At 42.1% G+C, this 13,221-nt stretch overlaps 1 protein-coding gene across 1 annotated transcript in view; it reads left to right on the forward strand.

Annotated features, from left to right (window-relative positions):
• Positions 1 to 3,741: 3,741 nt before the first annotated feature.
• LOC123083811 (V-type proton ATPase subunit C) overlaps positions 3,742 to 13,221 on the forward strand; it is a 69,288-nt gene continuing 59,808 nt past the window's right edge. The window contains exon 1 of the mRNA XM_044505719.1: positions 3,742 to 4,020. Within this exon, the coding sequence (XP_044361654.1) occupies positions 3,742 to 4,020 (279 nt within the window). The remainder of the gene's footprint in view (positions 4,021 to 13,221) is intronic.

Here is a 13,221-nt window from a genome sequence, read left to right on the forward strand (position 1 = left end):
GCACTCTTGCATCAATGATTTGGGCATCAAGATGGACTCAAATGAGCATGTCACAATGGAACAAAGTGAAGACCACATCATGATGAACATTTTGATATATTGCGCGCACAAAACGGAGCTACGGTCACAGAGTTATGATGCAATGAACATGGGCTGAAAATGCAATATAAAATGACTTAGGGGAATTTCGAAGTCAACCCTAGGGTTTTCTAGATCCAGATATGGCGCACGCGGAACCTGAGGTTCACCGGAGCTCTCGCCGGAGAAAAGGGAAGACGGTGGGTGCCGGAGTTGGACTTGCCGGAGGGGGAGTTCGCCGGGTCGGAGCTGGGGCGCGTGGTGGTCGGCGTAGTCGCTGGCGTGGCGCGGTGGCATGGCGGAGGAAGGAGCGGGCCGGTGCGGCGGAGTCCGGAGATGTCGCGCGGCGGCGCCGGCGAGGTCCGGCACGGCGGCGGGGGCGACATGCGGCGTCAGGGCGAACGGGCGGAGGAGCGCGGCGGCTCGGGCCGGGCGGGCCCGCTGCGGGCTCGCCGGGCACGCGAGACACGTGGCGGCTCATGATTGGTGCGGGGCGGCGGCGGAATCTGTCCGGCAGCGCGCGGACATGTCCGGCGAGCAAGAGGGAGGGGGAGCTAGGTGTTCGACCCAGATTTCAGAGGGGGGGTGTTTTTATAGGTAGAGGGAGCTAGGAGAGTCCAAATGGAGTGTGGTTTTCGGCCACGCGATCATGATTGAACGACCGAGAGGATGGAGGGGTTTTGGATTGGTTATTGGGTCACTTTGGAGCGGTGTTGGACTGCAACACACACGAGGCCTTTATGGTTCCCCGGTTAACCGTTGGAGTATCAAACGGACTCCAAATGGCACGAAACTTGATAGGCGGTCTACTGGTGGTGTACCAAGGTTGCTTGGCAAATCTCGGTCCATTCCGAGAAAGTTTAACGCCCGCACATGAAAAGAGACAAAAAAGGGGGCGCCGGAGGACGTAGGAGTGTCGGATTGCAAAATGGACAACGGGGAAAATGCTCGGATGCATGAGACGAACACGTATGCAAATGAGATGCACATGATGACATGATATGAAATGCATGACATGAGCAAAATGCAAAACAAAGACAAGAACCCAACCACGAATCTCATAACTTAGAGCCGAAACTGGCAAGAGTCGGTGTACAAATATGGTAAGTTACATCCGGGGTGTTACATACGTGCTACGGACTATGTCACCTAGCCAAGTGATCGCCGACAAGAAAGCATCCACACATCATGGAGAGACTAGTGAGAGAGTGAACCACCACAAAGAAAGTGAGCGCCACAAGCCCAAATTGAGTAACTCTTCGCCAAGAGAGAAAAACTTAGTCCGCCTAGCCACCAAAAGATAGATGAGAGAAGTGTGTGAGAACCCATCATGTGTCATCCACTATGTCCTACTATGCAAAGATGAGGTGGCAAAAACTAACACTTCTAATCCTCTTCCTCTAGTGTTCTCTAACTTGTTGAAGGAATTCGCGGATGTTTTCCCCGATGAGCTACCTCTGGGTATTCCTCCTATATGTGGCATTGAACACCGGATCGACCTCATCCCCAGAGCACCTCTTTTGAACAAGGCTCCATACCGTCAACCCCGAAGAGACTAAGGAGATCCAACTGCAAGTACAACAAATCATCGACAACTATCATGTACGTGAAAGCTTAAGCCCTTGTGCCATTTAGGTTATCCTTGTGCCTAATAAAGATGGTAGTTTTCAGATGTGTTCCGATTGTAGACCCATTAAGGTTATCACCGTTCGATATAGGCATCCCATTCCACGCCTTGATGATATGCTAGATGAGCTTAGCAGTGCCACAATTTTCTCAAAAATTGATCTTAAAAGTGGCTATTATCAAATCCACACACAAGAAGGTGATGAATGGAAAACCGCTTTTAAAACTAAATTTGGCTTGCACGAGTGGTTAGTCATGCCTATGGGTTTATCGTAAGCCACCGGTACTTTCATGCGTGTTATGCATTTTGTGCTTCGTCCACACATTGGAGTGTGGTCCATTTTGACGACATACTCGTGTTTAGCAAATCCCTCAAAGACCATGTGAATCATCTTAGGGCCGTTTTGAAAACTCTTTGAAAAGAACTTCTTTATGCTAATATGGATAAATGCACTTTTGGTGTTGACAAGCTTGTTTTCTTGGGTTTCGTTGTGTCATCAAAGGGTGTTCATGTTGATGAGTCAAAAATCGAAGGAATTAAAACTTGGCCACAAACCACAAATTTGCAACAAGTGCGTAGTTTCCTTGGTCTAGCGGATTTTTATCATCGCTTTGTGAAAGACTTTAGCACTATTGCCATGTCGTTGCATGCCTTGAGTAAGAAAAATGCACCCTTTTTTGGGGACCCTTGCAATCTACCGCATTTGATGAGCTCAAATCTTTGCTCACTCATGCTCCGATTCTTACTTTGCCTAACTTTGACAAAACTTTTGAGGTTCATTGTGATGCTAGTGGTAATGGAATTGGTGGAGTTTTGATGCAAGAAAAGTGAGCCATTGCATATTTTAGTGAAAAACTTTCTGCTGCTCAAATTAACTATCCCATCTATGACAAAGAATTGTATGCTTTAGTGTGTGTATTACTTGTTTGGGAGCATTATCTTCACCCACATGAGTTTGTAATGCATACCGATCATGAGACACTTAAGTACCGTAAAGGTCAAACCAAGTTGATTAAATGGCATGCTAAATGGAGAGAATTTATTGAATCTTTCCCTTATGTGATCAAGTACATTAAGGGCAAAGAAAATGTTGTGGCAGATGCCCTTTCCCGCAAATGCATGTTAGTTACTCAACTTGAATTGAATTTTGTTGGATTTGACCATATCAAAGACTTGTATGAGCACGATGTTACTTGTGCTAGTCTGTATGCTAAGTGTGTCTCGCATACATCTGGGGAAGGATATTATATCAAAGATGGTTATCTAATTGAGCTAAAAAAATATGCATCCCTAAGTCTTCTCTTCGTTTGTTACTTTTGCAAGAGGCTCATGGAGGAGGACTCATGGGACATTTTGGATGTGACAAGACTTTTGTCACGCTCTCCAAGACCTACTTTTGGCCCAAGATGTTCCGCGATGTCTCACGCTTCATCAACCGGTGCTCTACATGCTGCAAAGCTAGGTCACAATCTCAATCCCATGGTTTACATATGCCACTTCCTATTCTACATCAACCATGGGAAGATATTAGCATGGATTTTGTGCTTGGATTACCTAAGACTCAAAATGGCAAGGATTATATATTTGTTGTTGTGTACCGATTCTCTAAAATGGCACACTTCATCCCATGCAATAAGATAGACGATGCTTCACATGTTGCAAATCTTTTTTGTAGGGAAATCTTGAGGTTGTATGGCGTGCCAAAGACAATTGTGTCGGACCGAGGCGTCAAGTTCTTAAGCTACTTTTGGAAGACGCTATGCGCCAAGCTTGGTATCAAGCTACTATTCTCCATGGCATATCATCCTCAAACCGATGGCCAAATGAAAGTCACCAACCGAACGCTCTCCACTCTCCTACGCGTGTTGATCAAGAAGAACATCAAGGAATGGGAGGAATGCTTACGCATCACCGAGTACGCCTACAATCGCGCAAGACACTCTACTAGCGGCAAGTCCCCCTTCAAGGTTGTCTACAGCTTCAACCCTCTGTCACCATTGGGCATCCTCCCTCTACTGCTAAAAGAATGAGCGAACATGGACGCTAGCACAAGAGCCACCTACCTCAAGAAGATGCATGAAGAAACATGGTCCATGATCAAGCGTGAAGTACACCACCTCGTCTCCAAGCTCAACATCAACAAGTCACCGATGGTGTTCCAACCGGGCAATCTAGTATGGTTACATCACCGCAAGGACCGCTTCCTCAAGGAGCGCAAGTCCAATATACTCTCGAGAGCTGATGGACCCTTCAAGGTGCTCGCACGCTACAACGACAACTCCTACAGGATCGACATTCCACATGAAAAGTATAGTGTAAGCGACATCTTCAACGTCAAGGACTTGGCCAAGTACCATGGTGATGAAGATCACGATCCGTGGACGGATCTCTCCCACAAGCACCAAGGGGACCAATGACAAGAGGACATGCACGCGCCATCGAGAATGAGGTCAATTCTATCCTCTTCGAGTTTCATTCGGATTCACATGTGAATTGGGTCCAACCTCAAGCGGATGTGATATGCTTCCTTAGGTAACAAGAAGAAGCCCATGAAGAAGCAAGGATGGAGACCCAAGCACCCGAGGAGAAGAAGGAAGGAGAAGGGAACAAAGACACGGAGTCACTGGACCTCCAGGATGCCCGACCTCCCCTGGCTTCGGGTGCCCGGTCGGCCGGCTGGGAGCATCCCCTGAGCACCCCGGGTGCCCGGTTGGCCGGCTGGGAGCATTCCCTGAGCACCCCAGGTGCCCGGCCCCTACCTGGCGCTAGCTATGGCCGCCTGGGTGCCCGTCCTCGCCGCTGGGAGCTACCCAGCTCCACCCGGGTGCCCAGGTCACCAATCTCGGGTGCCCGACCCCCCATCGCCGCCCGCCTGGGCGCCCCGGGTGCCCGGCCTCTCCCGCCTGGACGCCAGCCGCAACCCTAGGTGCCCGGCCACCCCCAGCGCCAGCCTCTGTCCGATCCGAGTGCCCGGACCCCTTTACCTGGGTGCCCAGATCCCTCTAGAAATGCCTGTGAGCACAATGGGTAATTGACCCTTGTACCCTCGTTTTACCCCAGTCTCGTCCATAGCCTTTAAGTACTCATCTCCTAGCTCATTGGGAGGACAAAGTATTTGATAGACACTAGAGAGCTTTGCTCCTTGTATCCCCTCCTCTTGGAGATCAAGCCCCCACCTTTGGAAGAATCCTTGTGGATTATCAAGGCTTCCTCTTGGAGAAGATCAACATCAAGACCTCATCTCCTAGGAGTGGGAACAACTTTACCCTAGTGCTATTTCCCTTGAATTGTGCTTGTGTGATTGTGGATCTCTTGTATGCTACTCTAGTGGATGTGTTATTTGGGTTTGTTTGAGTGATTTTCTCCTTATGTTTTTGTGTGTTCTCCCTCTTCCCCCTCCAAGTGTGAAAATATACCATCTAGGGTTTCACCCTACAACACAATATCATCCACCAACACACTTTAATCCCTAGGGTACAGACTTGTAAGTGATGTCCACTCAGTGGTACTTCTTGCTAAAATTAATGCTTGTCTTAGCAAACTTCCGAGTACACAAGAGGCAGCACATCCATCGACACACTTTAATCACCTAGCTAGGGTACAGACTGGTAAGTGATGTTCACTCGGTGGTACTTCTTGCTAAAATTAATGCTTGTCTGAGCAAACTTTTGAGTACATAAGAGGCAGCATAGACCATCTAAACTTTTCTTGTAGGTTTATCCTCATGATAGTGTCCTTTATGCTGTAAGAAGTTTGAGCAACTTGGCCACTACTTTCATCCAACTAGTTTCACTCGGTGGTACTTCTTGCTAAAATTAATGCTTGTCTAAGGGAACTTTCGAGTACATAAGAGGCATCATAGACCATCTGAACCTTGCTTGTAGGTTTATCCTCATGATAGTGGCCTTGATGACGCGAGAGGTTTGAGCCACTTGGCCTCTACTTTCATCCAACTAGTTTACTGGCCCTTCTTTGTCATGTATCTCGCCAAAATTCTACATTGCAGACAACAAACGAGGCGGTTAACAAAATGAACCACCAACGTTTTTGTGTAGTTCAACTAAAATGAATCATCCCAGGCATGCAGACTTGTTTAGTGCCATATGAATATATGCATCTACCAACTTGTCTGGAATCTTTAGAGTCCATGGCATATAGTTCACTACTAGCATACGAGCCGATAACCAAAAGTGCAAGTTAGGACCAAAGAATGGACTGCATTTTTCAGGGCTATGGGGCAAGCAATATTGTTGGTGTTCACTCTGGCACTTCTTCTTGTCAACATCGGTGCTTGTCTAAGTGAACTTGCCATTACATAGCAGCAGCATAAGTATATGTCCATCTAATCTTTTTGTGCAGTTCTATTGAAATTGACCAATGTAACGATTTACCTGCGAATTTAGGCTCACAAGTTACTCCTTTATGAAATCGGCCAATAGTACCACAATACAAAATTACCATTAGATACGACAAGCATAATAATCAGGATGAAGACTGGTACCAACCCGTGTGAGGAAGCATATCAATTAGTGCTTTCTTTGAATGGAAGCTGAGATAAGAGACTGGCATGACAGGAAGGAAGCAGTCGAGGCAATGAACCACCCAAAGATTTTGTGCAGTTCAACTGAAAATGAGGATCCCTGTTGGCGCATATATTGAAAAAGTGAGATTACTGTAATAGTGGCACTAGTTGATGAAACATACACTAACAAATAGAAGCATCATCATTATGTTAATGGGTAAAGTTAGCAACATAGTATCCTTGCTTAAAGAGAGGTACTTCATCCTAAAATAAGTGACTCAACGTTGTACTAACTTTGTACTAAAGTCAGTACAAAGTTGAGTCACTTATTTTGGGACATGGAGTATTATTTTATTTCAGCAGTGACAATTAGCTCAACACTCAAAGCATTGCCATGTATCATAGCTTGCAAAGATTTAACGTGCAAAGATAAAGGACTTTCTCATGACAGTAGAAAAACAATAGCACGTTATAAATAGAGATGACAACACACTAATCTGGATGAAGGCCTTAGGCCGGTACCAACCTGAGCAAGGAAGCTTATTCAACTACTCCTAGAAGAGAATATAAAGCACTGACTAGAACCATTCAATAGTATATATTTTTGTGCACTTCCAATGTACAGTTGACATCGCTCTTGTTTACAATGGTGATATTATATTGAGATATTATCAAGAACTTCCAGTAGAGTTAAAGCACTAGCTGGGATATAGTTCATTGTATCCTCTTGTGTAGTTCCTCTAAAATGTACGATTGACACAACATGATCCCTATTTGCACAAGTATGAAGAAGGTGAAACCTTCATTAGCTTAGTGAGGAAGGATAGAAAGACAATAGCATATTACTTTAACAATAGCATCAAATCATGATTACAATAAATGATAGAGGAAAAGGTGTCATGTCTTTCGATGAGATGGTGGCTTTCGTTTTTGGTGGACTAGACTTTGACAATCCGACTACGAACATGTGAGAGTCGTCGCGCCTTAGAAATCGCTAAACCAACTCTGAGAGGTTATTGACCACGCCGGAGCATGATCAACCTGACTGGTACATCTCAAATGTATCTATAATTTTTGATTGTTCCATGTTGTTATATTATCATTCTTGGATGTTTTATAATCATTTTATAGTCATTTTATATCATTTTTTGGTACAAACCTATTGACATAAAAGTGCCAGTTGTTGTTTTCTGCATGTTTTTTACATCGCAGGAAATCAATACCAAACGGAGTCCAAACACAGCGAAACTTTTTGTGGATTTTTTGGACCAGAAGACATCCAATGGGTCGGAGAAGCACCTGGGGGGGTGCTTTGAGGGGAGCACAACCCACCAGGGCGCACCTGGAGGCCCAGGCGCGCCCTGGTGGGTTGTGCCCACCTCGGGTGCCTCCCAAACTGACTCTTTGTTCTATAAATACCCCAATATTCCAGAAACCCTAGGGGAGTCAACGAAAATAAATTCCAGTCGCCGCAGATTCCAGAAACACGAGACCCAATCTAGAGACCACCATAGAGGGGTTCATCATGCCCATTGGCGCCTCTTTGATGATGCGTGAGTAGTCTTTTGTAGACCTTCGGGTCCGCAATTAGTAACTAGATGGCTTCCTATATCTCATTTGATTCTCAATACAATGGTCTCTTGGAGATCCATATGATGTAACTCTTTTGCGGTGTCTTTATTGGGATCCGATGAACTTTGAGTTTATGATCAGATCTATGTTTTTATCCATGAAAGTTATTTGAGTCTTCTTTGATCTCTTATATGCATGATTGCTTATAGCCTCGTATTTATTCTCTGATATTTGGGGTTTTGTTTGGCGAACTTGATCTATTTATCTTGCAATGGGAAGAGGTGCTTTGTGATGGGTTCGATCTTACGGTGCTTGATCCCAGTGATAGAAGGGGAACTAACACGTGTGTATCATTGCCATTAAGGATAACAAGATGGGGTCTATTTCTACATAAATAGATCTTGTCTACATCATGTCATCGTTCTTATTGCATTATTCCGTTTCTCCATGAACTTAATACACTAGATGCATGTTGGATAGCGGTATATGCGTGGAGTAATAGTAGTAGATGCAGGCAGGAGACGGTCTACTAATCTTGGACGTGATGCCTATATAATGATCATTGCCTAGATATCGCCATGATTATTTGAAGTTTTATCACTTGCCCAACAGTAATTTGTTTACCCACCGTCCGCTATTTTTCTCGAGACAAGCCACTAGTGAAATATACAGCCCCCGGGTCTCTTCTTTAATTTATTTGACTTTGCGATCTATTTCTATTTGCTTTTATTTTCAGATCTATTAAACCGAAAATAAAAAAATACCTAGCTGCAATTTATTTTATCCGAGATCTATTTATCCCATCTATCATATTTTTATCGCGTCCGTTTGCCTATTTCTGGCGCCGTTACTCGAAAGGGATTGACAACCCTTTAACACGTCGGGTTGCGAGTATTTGTTATTTGTGTGCAGGTGCTGTTTACGTAGTGTTTCTTGGTTCTCCTACTGGTTCGATAACCTTGGTCTCATCACTGAGGGAAATACCTACCGTCGTTGTGTTGCATCATCCCTTCCTCTCTGGGGAAATACCGACCTAGTTCTAGCAGACATCAAAAGGAATTTCTGGCACCGTTGCCGGGGAGTCATCATCAACAAGGTTCCTAATCCCAAATCTCATCTCGTCGCAATTTACATTATTTTCCATTTGCCTCTCGTTTTCCTCCCCCCACTTCAAAAAAAATTTGTCGTTTTATTCGCCCCCTTTTTTTCGTTCGCCGTTTTCTTGCCGGATCTGTTTTGTGTGCAATCTTGTTTGCTACTTTTATCGTTATGGATAGTTCTTCCTCTATTGCGTGCACTCCCGAGAACAAGGTTTTCAAATTTAAACAAAGTGGAGGAGAGAATTTAAAAGATGCTTGGTATAGGATTTGCAATGCTCATAATAGATCTAACCGTAAGCAATCTACCGTTGTTCTTCTTGGCTGTTTTTATGTGGGCATCACAAATTGGAATAGATTCGTCTTTGACACGATTACTGGTGAAATTTTTTGGATGTGTCCTTCTCTTGATGCTTTTAATGCTACGGGAAATTTAGTAGGCTCACCACCATTTATGATTAATGAAACAACTTTGATTCTTGAGCATGTTATGGAAAGATTAGATGCTATTGAAAATAAAATGCTCACTGAAGAGCATATTGAAAACTTGGATAAAAATATGCATAATTTTTCTACTAAATTTGGGTCAAAAGCGGGAGAAGTTTTTAAGTTGTTAAAAGAAAAGGGGACCATAATTCATCAAAGAATTGAAGAAAGCCCGTCTCAGATTGATAAACTGGAAGAAATCTTTAGTAATTTGAGCACGGCTTTTGCTTCCGCTTAAACTATTGAAAAACTCCCGTAAAGATTGGCAACATTACTCAAGTCACTAAGAACAAGGGTGCAACTTCTAGTAATAACAGTAAAGAAGATCTTAAGATGATTAGTATTCACCCGGATTTTGTTGAAGTTATGAGAGATCCTTTGGGCAAGAACGAGTTCTTTAAACTCGTTCCTAAGAGTATTGTTATTCAAAATCTATATGCTAAATCTCTGAAAAGTTATAAGTGCTTGATTGAAGAGCTGGAGAACAAAGATTACAAAACTTAGATCTTTAAACTATGCCTAGCTAGGGGCGTAAAAGAATAGCATTTGTAGGGAGGCAACCCAATGAATAAAGTTTATTTTTGCTTTTATGCTTCCTGTTCTTGAGTGTTAGCACAATTATACTACTATTATGATTGTGTTTTTTGTATTTTAATTAGTGTTAGTGTCAAGTAAAGCCTTTAGGATTTTCTTGGGTGATAGTTGCTTGATCTTGCTGAAAAACAGAAACTTTCGTGATCACGAAAATAATTTTCATTCTTAATCAGAGCATGATAAAATACCAATTCTTTTCGCAGAAGATTACTATACAAATTGCCCAGGTCTTCCTAATTTTTCAGAATTTTTGGAGTTACGGAAGTATTCAAAATACACAGATTTATACAGACTGTTCTGTTTTTCACAGATTCTGTTTTCTTTGTGATGTGTGCTTGTTTTGATGATTCTATGGTTTTCTTTGAAGAGTTTTTGCCATAGAAAAGTTGGAATACGGTAGGTATAATGCAAGAATAAAATATGAATTGGTTTGCAACATCACTTATAGTAGTGATTTGTTTTCTTATACTGACGGATCTCACAAAGGTTTTGTTGAGTTTTGTGTGATTAAAGTTTTCATGTTTTGGGTTATCTTATGATAGATGAAGGAATAAGGAGTAAGAAGAGCCTAAGCTTGGGGATGCCCATTTCATCCCAAGCTATTATCCAAAGAGAAGCAATCAACTAAGCTTGGGGATGCCTCGAGTGGCATCCCCTCTTTCTTCTAACGACCATCGGTATTTTACTCGAAGCTATATTTTTATTCATCACATACTATGAGTTTTGCTTGGAGCGTCTTGTATGATATGAGTCTTTGCTTGTTTTGCTTTGTGTTTAAGTCTTGAATCCTTGCTAGACACACCTTTTTGAGAGAGCCCTAATTATGCCATGACTTGTTAGAATTGCTCTCTATGATTCGCTTAAATCTTTATGAGCTATGGAATTGCTCTAGTGCTTCACTTATATCTTTTTGAGCATAGTGTGATTTAGTATTTTGGAAGAAATGCTCTCTTGCTTCACTTAGATTTATTTGAGAGTTAGTATTTTTTTAAAGAAATTCTCTCTTGCTTCACTTAAATTATTTTGAGAGAAAGAAATATTATGCTCATGATCTTCACTTATATTTGTTCGAGCTTATCAAAAGCAACACATGAAAATTAGTTCCAAAGTGATATATATCCAAGGAGGATATAATAAAAACTTTCATGAAGACCATTGGACAAAATAAAGTTGATTCCTTGTAATAGTTTTGAGATATGATGATGTGATATGTGAGTCATGTTGATGAGTAATTATGCTTTAGTAAGAATACTGATGTTAAGGTTTGTGATTCCCTATGCAAGCACAAAAGTCAACAGTCATGCAATGAAATTACATCCTACTTGTGGTGCATTATTCGGTGTTAATTATGCTCAATACTCGCTTACGACATTATTCGTTTCTTGGTTGGTCGTTTCTTAATATTTTGCTAGCCTTCATTTTGTACTAAGTAAGATCACTACTTGTGCATCCAAAATCCTTTAAACCAGTTTTGCCACATGAGTCCACTATACCTACCTATACGCGGTGTTCTTTTGCCGTTCTAAGAAAATTTGTATGTGCCATCTCTAATTTTAAAAATAAATTTATTTTTGTGTGCTCGTACTACTCACGAGGCGGTGAGGGGTGGCCAATATTTTCCATGCTAGATGTGTTATTCTCATGATGAGTGTTTATTCACTTGTCATTGCACAAGAGTAAGGCAAAGATATTGGGGATGCCCAATCCCGAAATGAAAAATGAATTTATTTTATGTTGTCAAATAATAAATTCCTTGGGAAGTGTTGGTAGGGAAGGAACCCGTGGATACAGTTAGCCATGGAAGTGAAAGTATGGTGGAAAAGGAATAAACTTTATTTTTTGTTTGGGAACCGCCTATGATATATCTCAATTCATGTATAAAAAAGGCCAAACGAATCGGAATAATTTCAAAATTTAACCGGGCACTCATGTAGTTCTATGTTGCCTCTGTGAAGAAACTCAAGGGGGGGCAGCGTATATTGTTCCGCACTCAAAGGTGACACATTCCCTCTCAGAACCACATGCCTTCTTGAGAGAAGCTCCGGTTTGCAAGAAGCTTATACCAAAACTTGTTCCTATTCGGCCAATGTTTTTTACCAGAGCATGGTAGTACCATGACATGACACCATGCCAAGTTTCATGATTTTTAGGCGTGTTTTGGATTTATAAGAATTTTAAAAACATGTTTCTCAATGTTCTCGGTCAAGCCACGATGCCCAGATGTTTGAATTTCATTCCCATTTCTTGCATGGGACCTAGAAATTCACCCGAGGACACGCATGTGATTTTTCAACCTACTTTGGTGCATGGGAGCATGTGCTTGTAGTTCAAATTTGAATTATGCACATTAAGTAACCAGAAACTCAATTAATGCATAAAAGGGCAAAAACACGGAATAATTCCAAAATTTAACAGGGCACTCATGTAGTTCTATGTTGCCTCTGTAAAGAAACTCAAGGGGCAGCGTATATCGTTTCACACTCAAAGGTGACACGTTCCCTCTTGGAACCATGAGCCTTCTTGAGAGAAGCTCCGGTATGCAAGAAGCTTATACCAAAACTTGTTCCAAATCGTCCCAATTTCTTACCACATCATGGTAGTGCCATGACATGACACCATGCCAAGTTTCATGATTTCCAGGCGAGTTTTGGATTTACATGAATTTTAAAACCAAGTTTCTCGATGTTCTCGGCCGAGTCACGACGCCAAGATGTTTGAATTTGATTCCCATTTCTTGCATAGGACCTAGAAATTCACCCAAGGACACACATGTGATTTTTCAACCAACTTTGGTGCACCGGAGCATGTGCTTGCTGTTCAAATTTGGATTATGCACATTAAATGTCCAAAAACTCAATTAATGTATAAAAAGGCCAAATGAACCCAGAATAATTCCAAAATTTAACAGTGCACTCATATAGTTCTATGTTGCCTCTGTAAAGAAAATCAAGGGGAAGCGGCATATATCGTTTCACACAAAAAGGTGACACGTTCCCTCTCGGAACCACGAGTCCTGTTGAGAGAATCTCTGGTTTTGCAAGAAGCTTATACCAAAACTTGTCCCAATTCAGCCAAAAAATATACATATGAAAACAGGATTTAGATTATCTCGAACATCTTGCTATCTAGAACAATGTACTCTGATTTGAATTCAACATAAAATGGATAAAAATATTTGAATTGGAGATCGTATGGTACATGTAGTTCATAGTGAAATATGATTACTACTATATGCATGTTTTTTG

Source organism: Triticum aestivum, chromosome 4A (assembly GCF_018294505.1).
Source record: "Triticum aestivum cultivar Chinese Spring chromosome 4A, IWGSC CS RefSeq v2.1, whole genome shotgun sequence".
NCBI lineage: Eukaryota > Viridiplantae > Streptophyta > Magnoliopsida > Poales > Poaceae > Triticum > Triticum aestivum.